Raw genomic sequence first — 19,966 nt, 5'->3', positions numbered from 1 at the left:
ACATCATCAAGATTTCCATTGTTAAAATTTTGCAGCGACAAAGCCACTTTAAGCCTGAACACATATGGAGACGTCAAAGGTCCAACTAATTGCCTCCATAAAGATGAAACCTCTTCGATCCTTATTCAAATTATTGCATATGATTGATAGCAAAAGACCTGAGCCGGTTCCAAGCAGTTGTCTGATGTTATACGCTACTTCATTACTGGCACCTGAAATCAAATTAAGGCCAGGATTCCTATCAGGTACAATATAGAGTGATGCCATCTCTGGGAAGTTGAGATCCCTCCCAAGGAGGAAAGGTCATCTCCAGGCAAACTGCAGCATATTTCACTGAAAACGTTGAGGACAATTTCAGCCTTCTCAATTTCCAAGAATAGTAAGGCTATTTCCAAGCCACTGACAGATTTTAAATTGCAGTCTTTTTTGTTGTGACCATCTCTCATTTTTTTTTAAATTCAAGAGATATCTATGTTCGCTTCCTGACTGAGCTTACAGTATGACATTAAGAGAAAAGTTATATATTCCTGCTCAGGTGTACTTTGTTGTTTTTATACTCTAAGCCAACTGAGTGACCACAAGCTTGCGAGGAGACTGTCTACTAGAGTACTTCAGTTGCGGAAGCTAGTCATTACATTTGTTTTCAGGGGAAAAATAAATAATGGAAATAATGAGGACATAAATTTATTAGAAGACCGAAATGTGTCTTTGTCAGATATGTCACGAGCAAGCTCATCCCTTTCAGTGGAAGGGTGCTAATAACATTGTTAGGCAACAGAAGGTGTAAGCAGGAAGCTGATGAATTCTGTTCTAATTATAGCCGTTGAAGATGTCTGGAGTATAATTTCTGATAATTCATCATTTATCCTGCCTCATCGTGTCTCTGGGTCTTTGTTTACATTAAAATGTATGAGTTGGGATCAAATAAAAGATAATCCTTGAACTTCACGGTTCGTAACTTCTGCAAAGTAATTAGCAAAGAAGCCAAGGAAAATTAAACACATGGAGAGGAATTCCAGTCTGGCGACTTGCAAGTGTTGAGTCAATGGACATTGGGGGAGACACTATAAAGGAAGGTATCAGGAGAGAGCTGGGAAAAAAATGGGCAAAGTAGAAAAGAAGCTGTTGAAGCTGAGTACCGTCTTTCTTTTTTCTTTCCTACCATCCGCCTAGTTTGGGTGCTAATTGTACAGGTTGAGAAACATCAGCAGTTGGCACTGGCTGGCATTACAAGGGCCTTTCATTTCTGGGAGGAAAGAAATAAACATTTCCAAGGTCATACTAAAAGCCCCAAATGTAATATACAAACTTTAACAAATCATGTGGCCTCTATATATTAAGGAGGTAAGTATGAAGAATGAGGATATTGTCGCAGAGATATTTAAGTCTCTTAACCTCTCTCTCTCTCTATCTCTTTCTCTCTCTCTCTTTAGGATAGGGATAATACCTATTGCATGAGTAGGTTATTAGGAAGGAGAAGGAATGGGGTACCTGGCACAGACTGGAATCTGGGTTTTCAATAATTACTGCTCGTTTTTGCTACTAGCTCTTTGTCATCATTTTTCAGGTTGGGATTACTTTATAGTCACTCATCGCTGGACATGCCGCATACGTTCAATGTTTTACTTTTTATTTTTTTGAAAAAGCAACCTACCCACGAAGAGCTGACTGTTGAGCTGTAGGAGGACATGGCCATCGGTGGGAGCAGCCTGTATCTTTGGCAAGAACTCATCCACCTGAAGTGATGCCTCTTTCATGTTCCTTTCGACTCTCACGTGATGCCACTGGTTGTCATTGAAGTGCGTGGGTGACTGCACCGAGATCTCGAAAGGTCCATTTCCCACGTCAAATGAGAAGGTTACTGTTGTGGGTGCTGGAGATAGCAGAAGTGAGGGTTTTCCAGGTGAGTATCCAATGCACTTAAGACAACACCACCCAGCAATCATCAGACACAAGGGAACAATGGCATCCAAATAGATATAACTCTCCTGATGTGGAAGGACACAGTAAGACACATTTTGAGGTGAAATTACAGATTTTTAAAAGTTCACCCTCTGACTAATTTTTCATATTGATAAAGATTAAGACTATTTAGAGAGCACAAAACTAGCATCTGTAATTGATTATACAAAATAAGTGCTTCATTGATTCAAAGTTTATATAATTTAACAGCATGAAACATGCATTTGATATTGTGCTATTAATAGAAGACTGAATATATCAAAATAATAAGTGGTTCATTAAATAATTTTGTAATTAATATTAGTCATTAACTGAAAATTTGTCTTAAATTTTAATTACTTCAATTTAAAAACTTTTTTCCACTGCTAATGAATTTATCAATATTTTTACTGAATTATCACTTAAATTATTTTCTTGCAAAGCAGATCTTTTCCCCAAGAGGTATGAGCTTCTAAGTGTCAACTGAAGAATTCAGGACTAAATGAAAGTATTTCAAGACTTGGAAAGGACACTTACACCGTAGTTCTATCCGTATGAAGTCGGTGATTCCCAGGTTCTCTAGAAACACCCCAGATTGGGCTGTGGTCTTGAAAAAGAAGGACACATCAGCACTGAGCTCCCCATGGAATGTGGGGAAGTGGAGGTAGGAAGCCTCAGTATTAAAGAAAGCTGCATTCCAAAATGGCCCTGTTTCAAAAACCACAAAAAAGAACAAATTCATGCCATACAAAGAATACTGTAACCGTAATTGTCATTTTTCCACTTAGCATTGTGCCTGTTTAAAAAAAAAATCACAAATTTCGTATAAAACCACTTCCCTTGCCATGTACAGAGGACAGGCCCAGGGTGAGAGCCTCTCCAATGGCTGAAGCCCTGGATTCTTTCCAGCCTACAAGTTCATACAGAAATGCCCCCCAAACAAGAAAACACACTTGCACCCAAAAGCCTACCCTCGGTTAAAGTGATACATAAAGAATCTGCTAAACCTTGACTAATTACAGAACACTTTTGCATCTTGAAAGTTTAAACACCTGGTTACTTTGACTCAAAAAATTTCTATAGCGGATCCTCGCAACCGGCTCTTCCTCCCATTGACGACCTTGCCAATCTCACCCTGAGACTGGCCTTCTACAGTCTCCGTTAGTTAAGGACCCAAACACACTTTGTGTATGCAGCACGACTGTTGTTAGAAAAAAGATTCTTTCACTCAGAAGCCATTCCTTTCCTCGCTCATAACGGGGGGGGGGGTAAATGAAGAAACTTTCTCTAAACGCTTACAAATACTCAATACGAGAAAGAGGTGGGAAACGTGAGAGGGTTTGGAACATCAGTTTAGAGACGGAGGAAACAAACCAACTTGTATGGGTTGGAGAAGTGAATCAGTAGTTTAGGCTGCGCATTCATCTTGCAAAGGACCCAAATTTGGTTCCATCCCCCCACATCATGGAGCTCATAACCGCCCTGTAACTCCAGCTTCAGGATATCCAAGTGTCTTTTTCTGGCCTCCATAGGTACCTCGACTCAGCCCAACCCATCCCTCCCCTCAACATACAGACATGTAATGAGACCTAGAAATAAATCTTTAAAAAAACGAAGTTAATTATATTTTCTGTCTAAACGCAGCGCATTCATCTTCACTTTCTTTGGTGGATATGCGCAACTTTTCTTTAGAAAAAAATATTTGACTGATATGTAGGAAGAAATATGGAAAATGAAATATAAATTCAAAGGCAGAGCCGCCAGGATGAAATCCAGCTGGATATATTGAGCTGATATGGAGAATTATCCAGAAAAAAAAAATGAGTTATGTGCCTCAGCTGCCGCCGGCAGTTCTCAGTTCATCAGCTAGAACTAGGCATCCTTGGTGAGAAGCCACTCCACCCACCCTCTCATCAAGGATTAACATCCTCCTAGCTAAATTACCTTCCTCCAGGAAGGATAGCCTGGTCCTCCCGAGTCAGAAACTGTTGTTCTAAAGAAAGACTTCATGATGTTAGCAAAGAGCAGAGATCCCGCTACTTGGAAGTCACAGACATGACTGTCTCCACCTGCCCTTGAAATGTTCTCTTCTCCGTTGACGCTGGGAAGAACAGCACACAAGTCTACTATTTGTTTCTCTGTTTTGTTTCTGTTTTTCATGTGGGTTTGACTCAAAAGTCAAATTTCTGTTGCATGTGGACAATTTAAAACTGAGTTTACATAGTTGGGGAAAAACGTAGTCAGTGAGATCTCACCACGTCCCTCTAGCTAAGCCATCTTACACGTTATCTGAGTTCTGTCTAGGCTCTGTCTTGCATCCTTTCGATAGTTACATCTGTATATTAGACCCTTGGATCTTAGTCTATGAAAATATGCACAAAATGAAAAATGTCAACTTAGGGATAAAAGTACATCTGTGCCCTTTAACGTGCTAACCGGATCTCCTTTTACAAGGGGTGACATGCCTTTCTCTTAAAATGCTAGATATAAGGTCAAAATAAATATGTAACTTTAAATTATGGGATCCTACTAAATATGATCTCATGTGCTTAGGAAGGGAATGATCAGGACTCAGGCTTAAATTATGTAATATATTTTTATATTATATATTATAAAATCAAGGTTTTGTTTGTTACCTATTGTATTTATAACTAACCCAATAGAGCTTCATATGGAAGACTTCAGGGAATGGTTGAAACTGAAGGACAGTCTTTGAATTGATTCCCTCTATGCAGTAAGTGCTCTCAGGCTATTGAAAACAATTTATTGCTTTAGGAAGCTAAAACACTCTTACACACACAATAATACATTTTGCTTAGTTAGGAAACCCCACTTTACAAATTCACAATAGGTGGAGAATGAGGAAAGAACCTTTCATGAGATTAAGAAATTACTGCTAATTCAAGACAATTACAAAGAAAGCCAAGGCCACTGTGAATATTGACGGGATGGTGTGCAGTGGCGTGTGAAGCCTCATCTCCGTATGTCCTGTGCTCCCAAGAGAATCTGGGTAGTCTAAGAGAAGGGAGGAGAGGTAGAGATCTGTAGCAATAGCAGTAAATTGTAAATCCTTGCAAGAGGATTCTGTAAAGAAGGGGGTTGGAGAGTCCCTACGCTGCCCAGGAGCAGATCTAGAACACTGCATCATTTATTGCCAGGCAAGTAAGATGCTCTCTTTAATCATTTCAATGAAAACACATCATGAATGGCTAGACTGTAGAGATGAACCAGTCAGTAAAACACTTGCCATGTAAGCACAAGGGCCTGAGTTCGGATTCTCAGCACCCGTGTATTAAATTCTGGTGTGACAGCATGCTTCTGTAATTCCAGGGCTAGGATGGGGGAGATAAGTGAGCTTCAGGTTCAGTGAGAGACACCTTCTTCTCAGACAACAAGGTGGAGAGCGGCTGAGAAAGTCACCTGATGTCAACCTCTGGTCTCTGTGTGCATGCGCGCACACAAGCATAAATGGATACGCACAAACGACACATCAAGATGCATTATTCTATAATATTAATACTTAGTGATAATTAGCTAAATAGTAATTAAATATAACCTAACTAAAACGATGTGAATCAGAGAAAAAATTAAGTTCTTTTAAATTTTCATAACTATACAATATGTATATGTCTGTAAAGGTATATGTATCCATTCTAAATCAGAGTCAATGTACTTATTTATGCAAAAGAACATGTAATAAGTATTTGATTTCACGTGTAAACATTTTTATAAAGCCCCTTAAGGAATTAGAATTTAGCACTATTTAACACTAAGTGTAGTTTAAAAAGTTACTAAGCATAAGTAGAATAGCTTTTTAAAAAGAATTCTTGAAAAAGTAATATTTTTCTTAGGATTATTGAAATGAAATTGAGGGAAGTGAGTGATAAGAATTCTTTCTTAAAAGTAATATATATATATATAATATTAAAATATTGATGAGAAGTATTTTACCAGTCAATTGTGTCTTCTAAACATTTATGAGCCATTAAAATTAGCTTAAAAATATAGATTTCTTAACAGAAATGAAACACTAAGATTAATTACATCTTGTTTCATTGGAATACAAAAAACCGAAGTATTGGTTTAATAATTCACTGGTGCCTCTTTTTAGCACTTCTGTATTATTTTCAACAATTTATGAACCCCCATTGAAATCTGTATATGTAAAAATGAGGGTGGAACAAATGAAATCTGGCTGGGAAGAATCACAGTGTGTGGGTGATAGACCAGTTAAAAAGGGAGCAATGTTATTCATGGGTGTTTGCATACAGTAAAATATCCCTGCTGTCCCCGCCAACATGTTCAAAATAGTTGGCATGATTTTTACCTCTTACAAAAGCAAAGCAGAGATTGCCTTTGCCATCAAAGTGCTTTTACAAATAATCTGAAGCCTATGTTTTTTATTATTCTTATAATAATTTTATAATTTTATGCAAAAGTGGATATCAGTAACAAAGGGAAAGACACACACATACATATTATTTAATTTTTCAATGACATACAAACTTAATTTGCAAGAGGCTGGAAAAATCCAATTTGCGTTGGGAAAGTGTGCATATATGTATTTCTGTGTGTGTGCATGGCCACAAACAAGCATACATACACATATGGCCAAGAGTCAACCTCGGCTGTCATTCTCCAGGATCTGCCCACTTTGTTTTTGAAACAAGATCTCTCATTGCAGGCAGGACCCCTGAAGCTCATTGACCAAACTAAGTAAGAGATTGTCTGGCCAGCAAGTCCCAGGTGTCTACCCATCTCTGCCCCTACAGGACTTTTGTGGGTGTTGGAACTGAACTAAATTGCCTGCACCTGTACAGCAAACATTTTCTGACTGAGCTATCTCCCCAGCCCCAGGAATGATTTTTTCTTCTTTTTTATTCAAATAATACTTTTTATTTACTTTACATACCAACCAGTTTCTACTTCTTCCCCTTACTCATCTACCCCCTCCCCATCCACTCCTCCTTCAACTCCATTCACAAAGAATGAAATTTTGATGTAAGCAACCAACTACCTTCATTCTAGGTATAAGAGGGTGTGTAAAATTGTGAACAAGGTTAGCAATGTTCATTTAAGTTTGTTTAAGTTTATTGTTGCTTATATGTCCTTCATTCCTATGAAGATCAGAGTGACAATGGAAAATGTATAAGGTTATGTGAGATACCAGAAAAAAAGATCTTTCCACAAGTCACATTCTCTTTTGTTTCAAGCAATTTATGTTGAACTATCCAATGACAACATTCTAGTATACAAAGGAGAACATATATCAAATGCAAAATATATCTCATCTACCCAATACTAATTCCCAACATTAACATCTATAATTTATACAGTAAGCTTTGAGTCCAGTTACTCATTTGAGAAAAAAAAAACATCAATCACTTATAACCAAACCTATTTCATGTTAAGTAACAAAATAGATATTTTGACAGAAGCACAATAAATAAGCATAAATTAACAACTTTCTATCAAGCAGATGCCAATAAAAAAGAAATTCTTTTACCCATACATTTAATGTCAGAAAATAGCTTCATATTCAGAATATTGCCTGAGAATATTGTTAAAATGTTTTAATCCTCTCATGGACTGTAAAAAGACCTCCTACCATCTTTCTGTAATTGCATAATACATACTTTATAGTAGACCACCACCATTTTTAAATTATCATACTTTGGTCCTTCAACCATTTATAGTCAGACACAACAGATTCTTATTCCAATGCACTTTTATATATTAATTAACTTGTTGGAAGATTTCATTGACCATATTCACCAAAAATAAGAGCTATTACATTATTTATTATCCAATGACCTCTGCATATGTGACTTACAATCTTTACTCAGGCTTAAGTATAAACAACCTTTAAAGGACACGCTATGTAAACATATGTTGGATAGAGTACAAGGCTAAATAAGAACAAAATATGCTAATTTGCCAGCGCCATTTATGGCTTACGCTTTACATGAATCCCATGATCTGGGAGGATGACTTAGCACCTGTCCTGTTTCCAAGCATCCAAATTTCCATGTTCCATCCTTAAACTTCTCTATAATTAGAAAGGATAAGAGACATTCTCTAATCACCCACCTGACCTTCATCTCCCTGTTAGCACTAGCTACACTCTACACCCTCTCAGTACAATCCCAAACTGTTCCTATTCCAAAATTTTCTATAGCTGGTCTCTTCCTTCAGTACAGCCATGATATTAATTCTCCCATCTTACAAAACAAATTCTGCAGTGTTACTTTCTTCCCACCTACTACTAATTTCTCCATTGTTTCACCTCCCACTGTTTTCCTGAGCCTGTTCTAGGCTCTGCTCTCCCACGCATAGCTCGGTAACTCTCCTAAAGAAGCCATTGTCAATGTCAGTGATGATCTCCACACTGTTCAATACAGTTGTCACAATTCCTTCCTTACATAAGCTATCAACATTGAACATAATTGATCATACTTTCTCCCTGGAAGCACTTCCTTCGCTTGGAGTTCAGGATGCCCACACTTTTCTGTCTTTCTCACTGCTGATATATAATTCTCAGTCTTCCTTCTTCCTCTTCACCCACTTCAACTGATCACTGTGGAAATATCCCAAGGCTCTGCCACTACACAGCTCCATCCACAATAACTCTGTTTTGTGGCTGTAAACCTATTTATTCTATATGAATATATGTCTCAAGCCTGGACTGTTCAACAGGACAACACCACATCTCTATTTCAAGTTACGATGACATCTAGGCTTTTAGATGTCTAAAATTGAAACTCCTTCCAATAATTCCAACTTTTTGACCCTGTAAATAGCCTTTTCCATTTCAATACATGCCAGCTCCATGCCTTTAACTATTATATCAAACACATCTCTATCATTTTCTTAGCCTTTCCTCTTGAAGATGATACCAATTCGTCAGCAAACTTTATTAGTCCCCCCTCTATACAATACCCACATCACACCTCCCATCATTGCACCATGCTCCAAGCCACTCTGATCGTTCATCATAATTAATAATGTGGCATCATATCACTCATCATCTTCCTTTGATCCGATCCTGCTGAGTCTCACTAAAAGATAAATCATAAGAACCCTCAACTCAGAACTCTCTAATGTTCTCCAGGATCACTGAAGTTGAAAAATAGAGACTTCTAAATCTTCCCAAGTATGACCACCAGTTTCCTCGCTGGCATTCTAGCATTTCTTAGCTCGCTCACTGTGCCCTGTGGTGGCATTTCACTTGTATTTTTATAAATAAAACTTGCCTGAGGATCAGAAAAGTAAAACAGCAACACTGGCCAGCCTTATAGACCAGGCAGCAATAACACACACCTTTAATCCCAGTAGACACTCTAGCTTGCCACAAAAACCAGACAGTAGTGGTGAACGCCTTTAATCCGAGAACTAGAAAGGATTATAAAACGGGAAGAGACAGCTCTCAGACTCAGTCTCACTCTGAGATTCCTGGAGGCAGGATCGCCATTTTTGGACTGAGGTAGAGGTAAGAGTCAATGGGTGGCTGTTTTGCTTTTTGGATGGACCTTCAGGTTGAACCCCAATATCTATCTCTGAGCATTTATTAATCATGCATCATCCCCCCAGCACTTTGTTACATGAATCCATACATTTATAAATCTATGTCAGCTATGTCCCTATCTGAATCACTGCTCTGATTTCCTCTTGCTTTGAGACTCTTTCAAAGACACACACAAGCCTTGTTTCCTTAGTCTCTTCAGTCTTGTCTTTATTTGAATGTTGCCTTCTTAATGATCCTTTAACAATCTTCTTGCTTAAAATTCCCTCTATTTTGCATTAATTATACCTTTGGTTTTTTTTTTCCACAGCTCCTGTTAGCACCTATCATAACATATACTTTCCTGGATTATTGGCTTCTGTTTCCATGAAAATGTAAATACCAAGAACACGCCATAAGCATATTCTATTTCTCTCTCTTTCCCTCTCTCTCCCATAATCTCATAGTATAATGTATACTATCAATCAATACCTACTAAAAATTATACACTTTCCTTTGTCATTGTAGCCACTGAAAAGCTTAGAATAATTCCTACTGTTTAAATTTTAAGTATTCTAAGAAATACTTTCAATTTTTTATTAAATAAATGGAAATAATGCATGGAATAAAGAAAAGGAGAGGAGAGGGCGAATAAAAGATAGAGGATGATAAGATGACAATGTTAAGAAAATAGGGAAAGGAAAAAAGAAAGGAAGGAAGGAAAAAAGGAAGGAAGGAAGGACGGAAGGAAGGAAGGAAGGAAGGAAAGAAGGACGGAAGGAAGGGAAGTCCAGCAACATAAGATGAACAATTCGCATTGAAATAAGAATTTATTGAGGATGGGAGATTATCAGACGTAGAGAAGGTATGAAAAATATATTATCTTATTATGTGTTGAAATGGAATTGATCTCTGCATTTTTAGTGACTCGGAGGTAGACTGCCAAATGGAAGGAGAGTCTGTCAAATAGAGAAGAAATTAACCAAATAGCTAGTCAATACCTTTTTTCCAGTCTGAGCATCTAACTTCTGCAAAGTTATCTATTGAATCCCGTGAATTGATTATTTAATGCATTCTGGGCAGCTGTGTTTTCTCAGTGAACTATACTCGTCAATGTGGACAAAATGAATTTCACAAATTTCTTAGGATAAAAAATTCTCAACAACCTTTCCTAACTTGATAGATTTTGTGGGTATTTTTCCTATAAAACTCCAACATAATTGAGAAGAAACATGTTTAATAAAATGGATTGAAAGACTCAATGTCAAAGAAGTAACTGAGAACAAAAATTTAGAAGATTTGCAAAAACTCTTTAAAACACAGGATATATAAGACTTTTAGAACATCTTATCTGTTTCACAGAAAAATATCAAATATATAACACTTGCATGCATTTTTATTAAATAAAGGTCTTTAAATATAGTTATCCCTTTAAGCAATCACCAAAAAAAAAGCAGTATCCTCTAAAGTGGAAAGTTTTGTTTGATCTCACATTTTTTCGAAGCTTTCAATTAATTAAAAAAAAAAAAAAAAAAAAAATAAAAAAAAAACAACCAACAAACAAACAACTGTTCACCAATTTCTGAGCAGGAAAAGAAAATATATCCAGCCTAGAGGGTGTTTTGTTATTTTGTAAGTGTCAAGGCAACAGATCGTCTTCTCAAATTTAAAGGAACTCTGAGAATAAAGCCCATGGGAGCCTTGCAGAAACAGAACCTGCTCCACAATAAACTAGTCAGCTCAAAAGCTAGATATGCAGCTATGGAAACCACGATGCCTGCATCCTTCAGTGCAGACCGAGTACAATGAGGTGAGCAACCTGGTAGAGGTAAAAAAAAAAAAAAAAAAAAAAATGGCTTCAAAATGCTAGCTGTTCCCAAAGGAATGAACCCTATAGGGATATGCTAGGATTGAACAATTCTGCTCTTGAATATAAGATTAAGAGAAATGAAAATCCTTGTCCACAACTAAAAGTGATTATAGGAATTTAGTCACATATTTAAAAAGAACAATGTAGCCATGTCAAGTGTTCACCAAACAATGAAAGGATAAATGGAATCTTTTTATCTACTCCTTTGATATCTTGATTGAGGAGCCATTAAAGGCTATTGAGAAACATGGCACTAGGGAAATTCCCAGAAATCCATAAGGATGACCCCAGCTAAGACTCTAGGCAACAGTGGAGAGGACGCCTAAACTGGCCTTCCCCTGTAATCAGATTGATGACTACCTTAATTGTCGGCATAGAACCTAAAACCAGCAACAGATGGACGCAGATACAGAGATCAACACTGAAGCACTGGGCTGACCGACTAGAGACCAGTCCAAGAGAGGGAAGAACAATAATATGAGCAAAGGGGTCAAGATCATGATGGTCATACCCACAGAAACAGCTGACCTCAGCTAGTGAGAGCTCACTGACTCTGGACTGATAGCGGGGAAACCTGCACAGGACCAAAGTAGGCCCACTGAATGTGGGGACAGTTGTGATGCTTGGGCAGTCTGTGGGGCCACTGGCAATGAGAGCAGGATTTATCCCTAGTGCTTGAACTGGCAGCTAAGAGCACATTCTTTCTGAAGGGATACCTTGCTCAGCCTAGATATACAGGGGAGGGCCTTGGTCTTGCCTGGAAGTGAAGTGTCAGACATTGTTGACTCCCCATGGGCAGGGTTACCCTTTCTGAGGAGTGGATGGGGGTTGGGTAGAGAGAAGGGTAGAGCAGGAGAGGGTAAGGGAGTGGGAACAGGGATAGCTATGTAAAATGAGAAAAGATTGTATTAAAAATTCTTAATAAAAAATAAATAATTCTTATAGGAAAAGAGAAATACTATTTGTCCATAAAAATGAGATATTGGTATATGCTTCATCACAGATAAATTTTGGAATATTGTGAAAATATCCAGCCACCGAACCATATACATTGGTTATTTTAATATATATGAAATAGACAGACTAAAGTCTGTAGAGATTATTTTTAACTAGTTGCATATGTCTGAGGGAGATTGTTTTTAACTAGTTGTGTATGTTTAAGGGAGATTGCTTCTAACTAGTTGCATATGTCTGAGGTGAGAATGAAAGGGTAGTAGAGACAGGTTTAATTTGCAGATGATACACAGGGTTCTCACACTAGCTGTGAAATGGCTGCTCCTTTCTGTAGAACACACTAGAATGAATAAGTACCCTGAACATGGTTGGACGGTGCGTATAAAAAAAAGTGCACTGGGAGGGGGGCCTGTGAGTTACATCTCAGTAAAGCTGTTGCTAAGAGAATGAGAACATTTAAAGGCTAAATTGGCTGTGTTTGTGACGAATCCTAAGGTGACAATTATCCCAAAGCATGTGCAGAATTATCAAAGACAGCGCTCACGAGTCCTAGAGGGAAAATAAAGGAAAACAACAGCTACTTGACAACAAAACCCAAGCAGAAATAAATCAAAATAAAAAACATTCCAGAATAGAGCCGCTTTAATGATAGGACAATGAGATAATGCTTAAATATAAGCATTGCTACAAGAATAGCAGAGCTAGCAAAACTGGTTTGTAATGATTTTTGTTTTCTAAACAAAAACAAAGAAATATAGGCCATAAACCTTTTTTTTTTCCTCCAAGCAGTAGAACATATTTCTGTTTAAAATGAACACGTTTCTGAAAGAGTGTACTTTAAGGCTGTGGGTGGCTGTGCAAAATTATGCCAGTCAATATTCCAGCATGAAAGGGAAGGGACACATGAGACCTAACACTAGCTGAGGAGCTACGGAATGCTGGTGGCTGCTAGAGGAGAGGGAGTCAGTTTTCTTTAGGGGTTGATTGTCTATGATCAAGTGGAAGTCATGCACCTGTGTGAAAAGGGGCAGCGCTAATGGATTCAGCGGATTGTATTTTTTCACAAATAGGGGCACATGAATTTGGAAGGAGAACTGGGGGGGGGGAGCAATCCAGAAGTTGGAGGATATAAGGGGTGATGTTATCAAAATATATTGCATGCATGTATGAAGTTCTCAAAAAAATAATGGAACTGTAAGTAGTGGATTTTGTCTGCATAGAGAGAGGAGGTGGGCGCAAAGTCCCGTCCGCAACTCGGGAGCTATTGGTAGTTGATAGCTGCCAGGAGAGAGAGTCAGTTGTAGGGTGTGGTTCCTGGTCACTCCTTCAGGATCCAGTGCATGGCCAAACACTCATGAGGATAATGAGAAGAACAAATAGGCCTTGATGGGTTTTAAAAGATGAGGACACAGTGTTGGGTGGGTAGGGAATGGGGATAGGTCTGGGAAGGGTCGGAGGAGCGTGAATATGACCAAAATACATCATATGAACTGCTCAGAGGACTAAAAAAAAGGATCTTAAAATATAACTAAACTTAGAACTAAATTCATGTTCTTATCTGAGAGCATTTTGACAGCCACAGTCAGGTACATTACAAGCAAATATCTTAGGAATAACTAGATGTCCTTTGTGTTGTGAAAAACTTTGAAGATGAGTCAGACTTCCTATGTCAACCAAACTACTTTCACCAAATATACGCATCTTCTTACCATCAACTTGTTTCTTACCAATAATTGCAAACCATCGATAGATTTTCTTAGATGTGTATGATGGATCACTCTCATTCTTCTACAAACTGCTATTTATTGATTATCTTTCATGTCATAGGCAAATGCTAGGTACCAGAAACACAAAAATAAATGAACAATGGACCAAACTCTTAAGGGATCAAATGTAATCAAAAACTGTATGAGAAATAAATCTTTGTAATTCACTCGACACTTGTGCTCTCAAGAAATCTAAGAGGAAGGCTTCATTGAAGAAAGGTGTTTATCTGATTGTTTGGTGAGAAGTGGAGAATTTTGCATGAAAATGCAAATGAGGGAGAAAGCCAGGAGCTGGATTGCCTTGAGGTCTAAGCAGGTTCTTTGTGATAGAGGACTCACAAAGCAGCCGAACAGCCCCATGATGTCTTTGTGTTGTGCGCCCAAAACTACTTCACTTTGTCCATCATACCTGGATTTCTTTATGTCTCTGTAAAATTTAAGAGGAGTTCTGAAGATATTTGAAAGAGCATTTGGGCTTTAGGTCAGTACCACTTCAGACCTCAGCCAACTGCTAGCTTCTAGCTGGGATTCCCAAGCCATCTTGAAAAACCACTTTCTTTCTTTTAGTTTTTTTCCTTCTGGCCCCAATCCATCATGGACTGATGCTTTTGTATGACTACAATAAAAATAAATTGCTAGAAAAACAGAATCAGAAAAACAACAGCACAAAAAAAAACCCTACTATTTCTAGTCCATTTTTTATTACTGCTATGTTCAACAGACATAAATTTCCCTCTCCAGTTGGCATAAATCATCCTAAAAGCACACTCTACTTCCTGTATCAACCTCATCATTGACTGGGACTCGGAATTGCCAGATGAGATCCAGCCTATGAAACACACTGGCCTAGCCCCTACTAAACAGATAGGTCTATAGGTTGGAAGCTTCCAGAAGGATGCTAGACAAAGATCTACCCACCCCCACATCTCCTGAATAAGAACCTATATGAATAACTGGTCTTAATATATTCTGATGTGGAGGGAAGGTTTGTCTAGAGACTGTTCAAGAGTATGACAAATTCGAAGACATCCCTCAGCTCCTGGTAGCCAAGGAGACATAAAAACACACAGGTGAACACCATTCCTCAGCTCCCTGCCAACTGGTAAGCTTGGGTCTTTCTCTTTTATTATTTCCTTTGGTCCTTTTGTGTCTGAAGTAAAAGAAAGCTAGGTGAATCCTCAGCAAGACTCAGGACTGAGGTGAAGGTTTAGGGGGTAAAGTCCTTACCATGCAAGTGTGAGTTCAGACGCCCAGAATGCATGGGAATCTGGATGTGATAGCATGCAACTGTAACCATCAGAACCTCTAAACACACAGGAACACACACACACACACACACACACACTCCCTTTGCTAAAGATTCTAGAACCCTCCTAAAGAACCTAAGAGTCACCATGATGCTAAAATCTTTATCCTTTGATGAGCTTGGTATTTGAGGTATGATTTACTGGCTCTGTCCTCTACTGCATCTTACAATGTCAGTCATACCTTACATACACCATATGAAACAGTATTCCCTGTCTTAGGATGATTTTAGATAGAGATCGAGAACTTTCAGACATAATTCTCTCTATATTGGCTCTATTAATAGTCCCCTGAAGCTGGAAATAACCAAACACTGCACGAACCAGTGAGTGGGTCCACAGCCCATTTACTAGAAGGCAGCCACATGACAACTGCTGATTCACTAAACAAGGGTGAACTCTGGGTACCCACAACCACATGGATAAACCAAGCACAATATGCAAAGTTAGAAAATCCAGATGCAAAAGGAAACAGCTTTGAACGGGTCCATTGTTACAGGGTCTTGGGAAAGTAAAAACCATAGTACTGGGAAAGGAAGACTTTTTGCAAGGGTTTCTGGATGATAGGAATTTCAGCAGCGTGTGAGAGGGAACTATTATCAGGTGGAGGAAATGCTATCTGCTTTGAATATGAGCATTTTCCCCCCTAAGGGACTGTACTTGTTCCCAGCAGGTTAGCTTGTGTTGTTATCGGGGGAAGACTGAACCAGGGAGATGGCTCAGCAGGTGAAAGCCCTTCCACACAACCCTTCCCATCTGCGTTTGATCCCTGGACCGCATGTGAGAAAAGCTATGAGGATGTTTTTGTAGCTTCCTGCTTTTGCCAAAATTCATAAGCTTCTTTACATTGTCTAAGTGATTCTTTAACATATGCCACACACATAAAAATCTACAAAAATAAACAAAAACAGTGAATCAGTTAACCACCTAAGAGTATGACATACTGTTGATTAATCTAAAAGCTGGGTCATTAAAGAACAATATAAATAAGCACATGAAGGATCAAAGTTTAGCATCATGGTAATTAAGGATGATAGTTTTTGCTGGCATTATTTTTCTGCCACAAAATCAGTTTGTCCATACTTGGCCACTATGCTTTTAAGAAAAGCTCCTTACAATTTCTACATATGACTTCTGCTGTCAACAATAATGTTAGCAGTGGCATGGACTCCAGACCCGCCTGTGGTATTTTAATTATTTTAAACCTTAAGTTATCCAAAGCCCACTTCTAATACTGATGTAATGCTGTATCCTTCCTCAGCTTACAAAATCCTCTTTTACAGGGACCTATATCTGTGGGCAGCATTTCTACCCAGTATACCTCAATTGGAACTTGGCTGGAACACCACAACTTTAAGTGTGCAGATTTCCACATGGTGAAGAGGAGTGAGATTGTTCTGCAGCCATTGCTCTTCCAATAGGAACATTTTTACAAAGGACTTCATGTGGAAACTCGTCCTTGGGCTCTGCTACAGTGTGAGTATGAAGTGTCTTCCCCAGAGGCCTGGGTTGGAGGATAGGTGCTTACTTAGAATCAATCAGTGGTGGGGAATGGATTAGGGGGGTTCTGACTTGTTCAATGACTTCATCCATTGATGTAATCATAATTTGTTGGTGTTATTGGAAGATGATGAAAACTAAGGAGAACCTAGGTGGAGGAGTAGACTGTGGTGGGTGGACCTTTAAGGATGCACTTGGTCCCCAGATTTCTCCTCTCTCTTCCTGACTCCTCTCTGTCTCCATCTTTGTGCTTCCTGACACCATGAGGTAAACAAGCTTGCTCCACACCTCTCTTCTTTGACTTTTCACCTCACTGTAGCATAAAAGGAAGAGGGCCAACTGACCACAGACTGTACCTCCTGAAACCAGAAGCAAAAATACCCTCCCCTATTCAAATGATTTCTGTCAATGTGCTTTGCAGCAGCTTTGAAAACCTGCCTAATACAGGGACTCATGGGGAAATGACCTCACCTCACAAACCATAGGAGGCAAAAGGACCAAGTATTCAATAACAGCTTAACAAATCACAAGTTAATTAGCAGGCCTCAGAATACTACAAAGAACATATACATCTATATTGCCAAGATTGCTTTCGTCAGTATCCCCTTATTCGTACTGTTTAACTTCCAGTTTCCCAATGTCAGCAGGTTAGACACTTTGACCCTAAAATCTTTGGCACATGACAGACTAGTGTACTGTTAGATACCTGCTACCATATTGGACCTCTCCCCCAGACGATGCTAATAGCTTACATTCCAGAACTATGACAACCAAAACATATCAACTAGGAAAGAGCAGGGAAAGCTTGCCTGGATGGAGACTCATTCTAAGTCAAAAAAAATTTTTTTAATTAAATTTAAAAGTGTAGACATTGTTGCATTTATATGTGTACTATGATTTGTTTCTCTCTGTGCGTGCATCTGTGCGTGCGTGTGTGTGTTTAACAATTCAGCAAGAAAGGTAGGTAAGGAAATTCTAAGGATTGGGGCTGGAGAGATGACTTGGAAGTTAGGAGTACTTGTGGAGGACCCAGGTTTATTTACTAACAACATGTGGTTGGTCACAACCGGTAACTCCATTCCAGTAGATCTGAAGTTCTTTTTCAGACTCTGCAAGCAACAAGATTAATTTGCTGTGTATGCACACGCGTGTGCATACATACACACATACATACACACACACGCACAAGATCCCATGCAGATGCATGCACACAAAACACTCACACACATTCAATAAACTCTTTTTTAAAATAAAATCTTTCTTTGAAAGAAAGAAAGGAAGAATCAAAGAAAGACAAAAGGAAGAAAGAGAGGGAGGGAGGGAAGGAAGAAGGAGGAAAGTCTAAGGGATTAAATTAGTAGTGACCTCAGTATAAGCTCACCTGATTCCCAGAAACTGTGGCATGGTACATGTAGTAAGAAAGGAAGCCTGGCTGGTTGCTGCAGCATTTTGATCTAAGCATGCAGTGACGGGGCAGGTGATCTACAAAGGCACTTCTCTGTCGCCACAAAATATCGTTGTACTCTCTGGATGCATGCTGACTTTACGACCTCATCTCTCTGCTCATAATTTTTTCCCTCCAGGAAACATCCTTATGTCGGCTTCATATGAGTGTGGGATGGAGGCAGGGGTAAGGCTGATGAATGCCAGAAATGGTGGCTAGAATAGCAGCTTTATAGAATGCATATGTAATGTTTATGGGCCAGGAACATCTTTGCCTTTTTAACTAAGCAACTTTGCTACGCATCTCTCTACATCAACCGAATGTCACATCTTTCCTTCTTATGTGGAACTCCCGCAATAAAATTGTATTTTAGGGTGCACATTTAATGCAAACAAATATTTTTTTCTATTTCCATTTTAATTTCTGCAACTACTAAAAGCATCCATAATGAATGCATCTACCTCTGCAATAACTGATTTTGAAGAGGAAGTGGTTAAGAGTCTCTGTTCAGACTTTGTTGACTCCCCTTGGGTGGCTTTATCCTCTCTGGGGAGTGGATGGGGATGGGGAGAAGGTTGGGAGAGCTGGAGGAGGAGAGGGAGGAGGAACTGGGATTGGTATGTAAAATAAGAAGATTGTTTTAAAATTCAAAAAGAAAATCTCTGTTCTTTTCATTAACCAATGAAAAACAAATATGTGGGGGGGACATGCACTGTGTGTATGTGTATATGTGTGAGATGAACTATTTCTAAATTTCAATGTCCAACTTTAGAATGGTAACATTTGAATATACAAAGCAGAAGTCCAATTTTTGAAAGTCAATTCACAGACATATAAACTGAAAAAGAATAGAGATTAAAGGTTGAAATATACATCTGATCAAACTGACATCTGCTTCGATTGATGTTCTTATCCTACCCCAGGCTTACCGGTAGGAAGTACACATGAATTCCTAACCATTTTGATGGCACTGATTCTTCCTCAGCAAACACAGATATGGAAAAATGCAGGAACACTGGAATGCATCTATGGACCAATCAGTTGGGCAGCCAATGGTTTCTTTACCTTTCCCAAGGCAAAGATGGGTGGTGGGAGGAGACTCGCAGCCAAACCTCATGATCTGAGTTGATTCCTTGGTACTCACATGTTGGTAGGTGAGAACAGATTCTCTCAAGTTATCTTCTGACCTCTACATACATTTTGCAGCCCATGTCCCTCCCTCCACCCTACACACATCCGTATGCATACAATGAACGTCATTAACAATTCATTACATCTCGTGGGATTTCTTGACAGAGTTCTGGTTCAATTACCCTGTGATAGACACACACTGCTTAAGCAAACAGACTTTCTTCTGGTTAAGTTCACACATTGGGACCACTTACTGTCTCCCCGGCAGAGCAGAGGTCCCAGTTTATAGGCAGCTTCTGAATGGGGACGTCCTGTGTCCGTAATTACTATCTTAGTGACTGGCAGATGTTCTTTATAGGAGAGGAATCCAGTGTCATTGGTCCTAAAAATAAGCAAGAGCAGCAACGAAATCCTTCAATTATGATGATGAGCGGAATTCTAAATTAAGCCATGATTTTCCTGGCACTTCTAAATGAAGACATTCCTGCTAAGTTTGGACCGTGACAAAATAAAATCCAATCACTCATCTTAGCATATGAAACATGGTGAGATGTT

At 38.8% G+C, this 19,966-nt stretch overlaps 1 protein-coding gene across 6 annotated transcripts in view; it reads right to left on the bottom strand.

The window, feature by feature from the left end:
- Nucleotides 1–19,966, bottom strand: part of Cntnap4 (contactin associated protein family member 4) — a 274,903-nt gene that overhangs the window by 36,618 nt on the left and 218,319 nt on the right. For all 6 annotated transcript variants that reach the window (XM_050144152.1, XM_050144155.1, XM_050144157.1 and 3 more), the window contains 3 exons: nucleotides 19,666–19,793; nucleotides 2,479–2,649; nucleotides 1,655–1,873 (listed from right to left, as the gene is read on the bottom strand). In XM_050144152.1, coding sequence (XP_050000109.1) covers nucleotides 1,655–1,873; nucleotides 2,479–2,649; nucleotides 19,666–19,793 — 518 coding nt within the window. The remainder of the gene's footprint in view (nucleotides 1–1,654; nucleotides 1,874–2,478; nucleotides 2,650–19,665; nucleotides 19,794–19,966) is intronic.

The sequence above is a fragment of the Alexandromys fortis genome, unplaced genomic scaffold (genome assembly GCF_014885135.2).
Source record: "Alexandromys fortis isolate MF-2015 unplaced genomic scaffold, M_Fortis_MF-2015_v1.1 scaffold_1, whole genome shotgun sequence".
In the NCBI taxonomy this organism is placed as follows: domain Eukaryota; kingdom Metazoa; phylum Chordata; class Mammalia; order Rodentia; family Cricetidae; genus Alexandromys; species Alexandromys fortis.
Note: the sequence above shows the minus strand (reverse complement) of the source record. Positions and strands in the feature narration are given on the sequence as shown.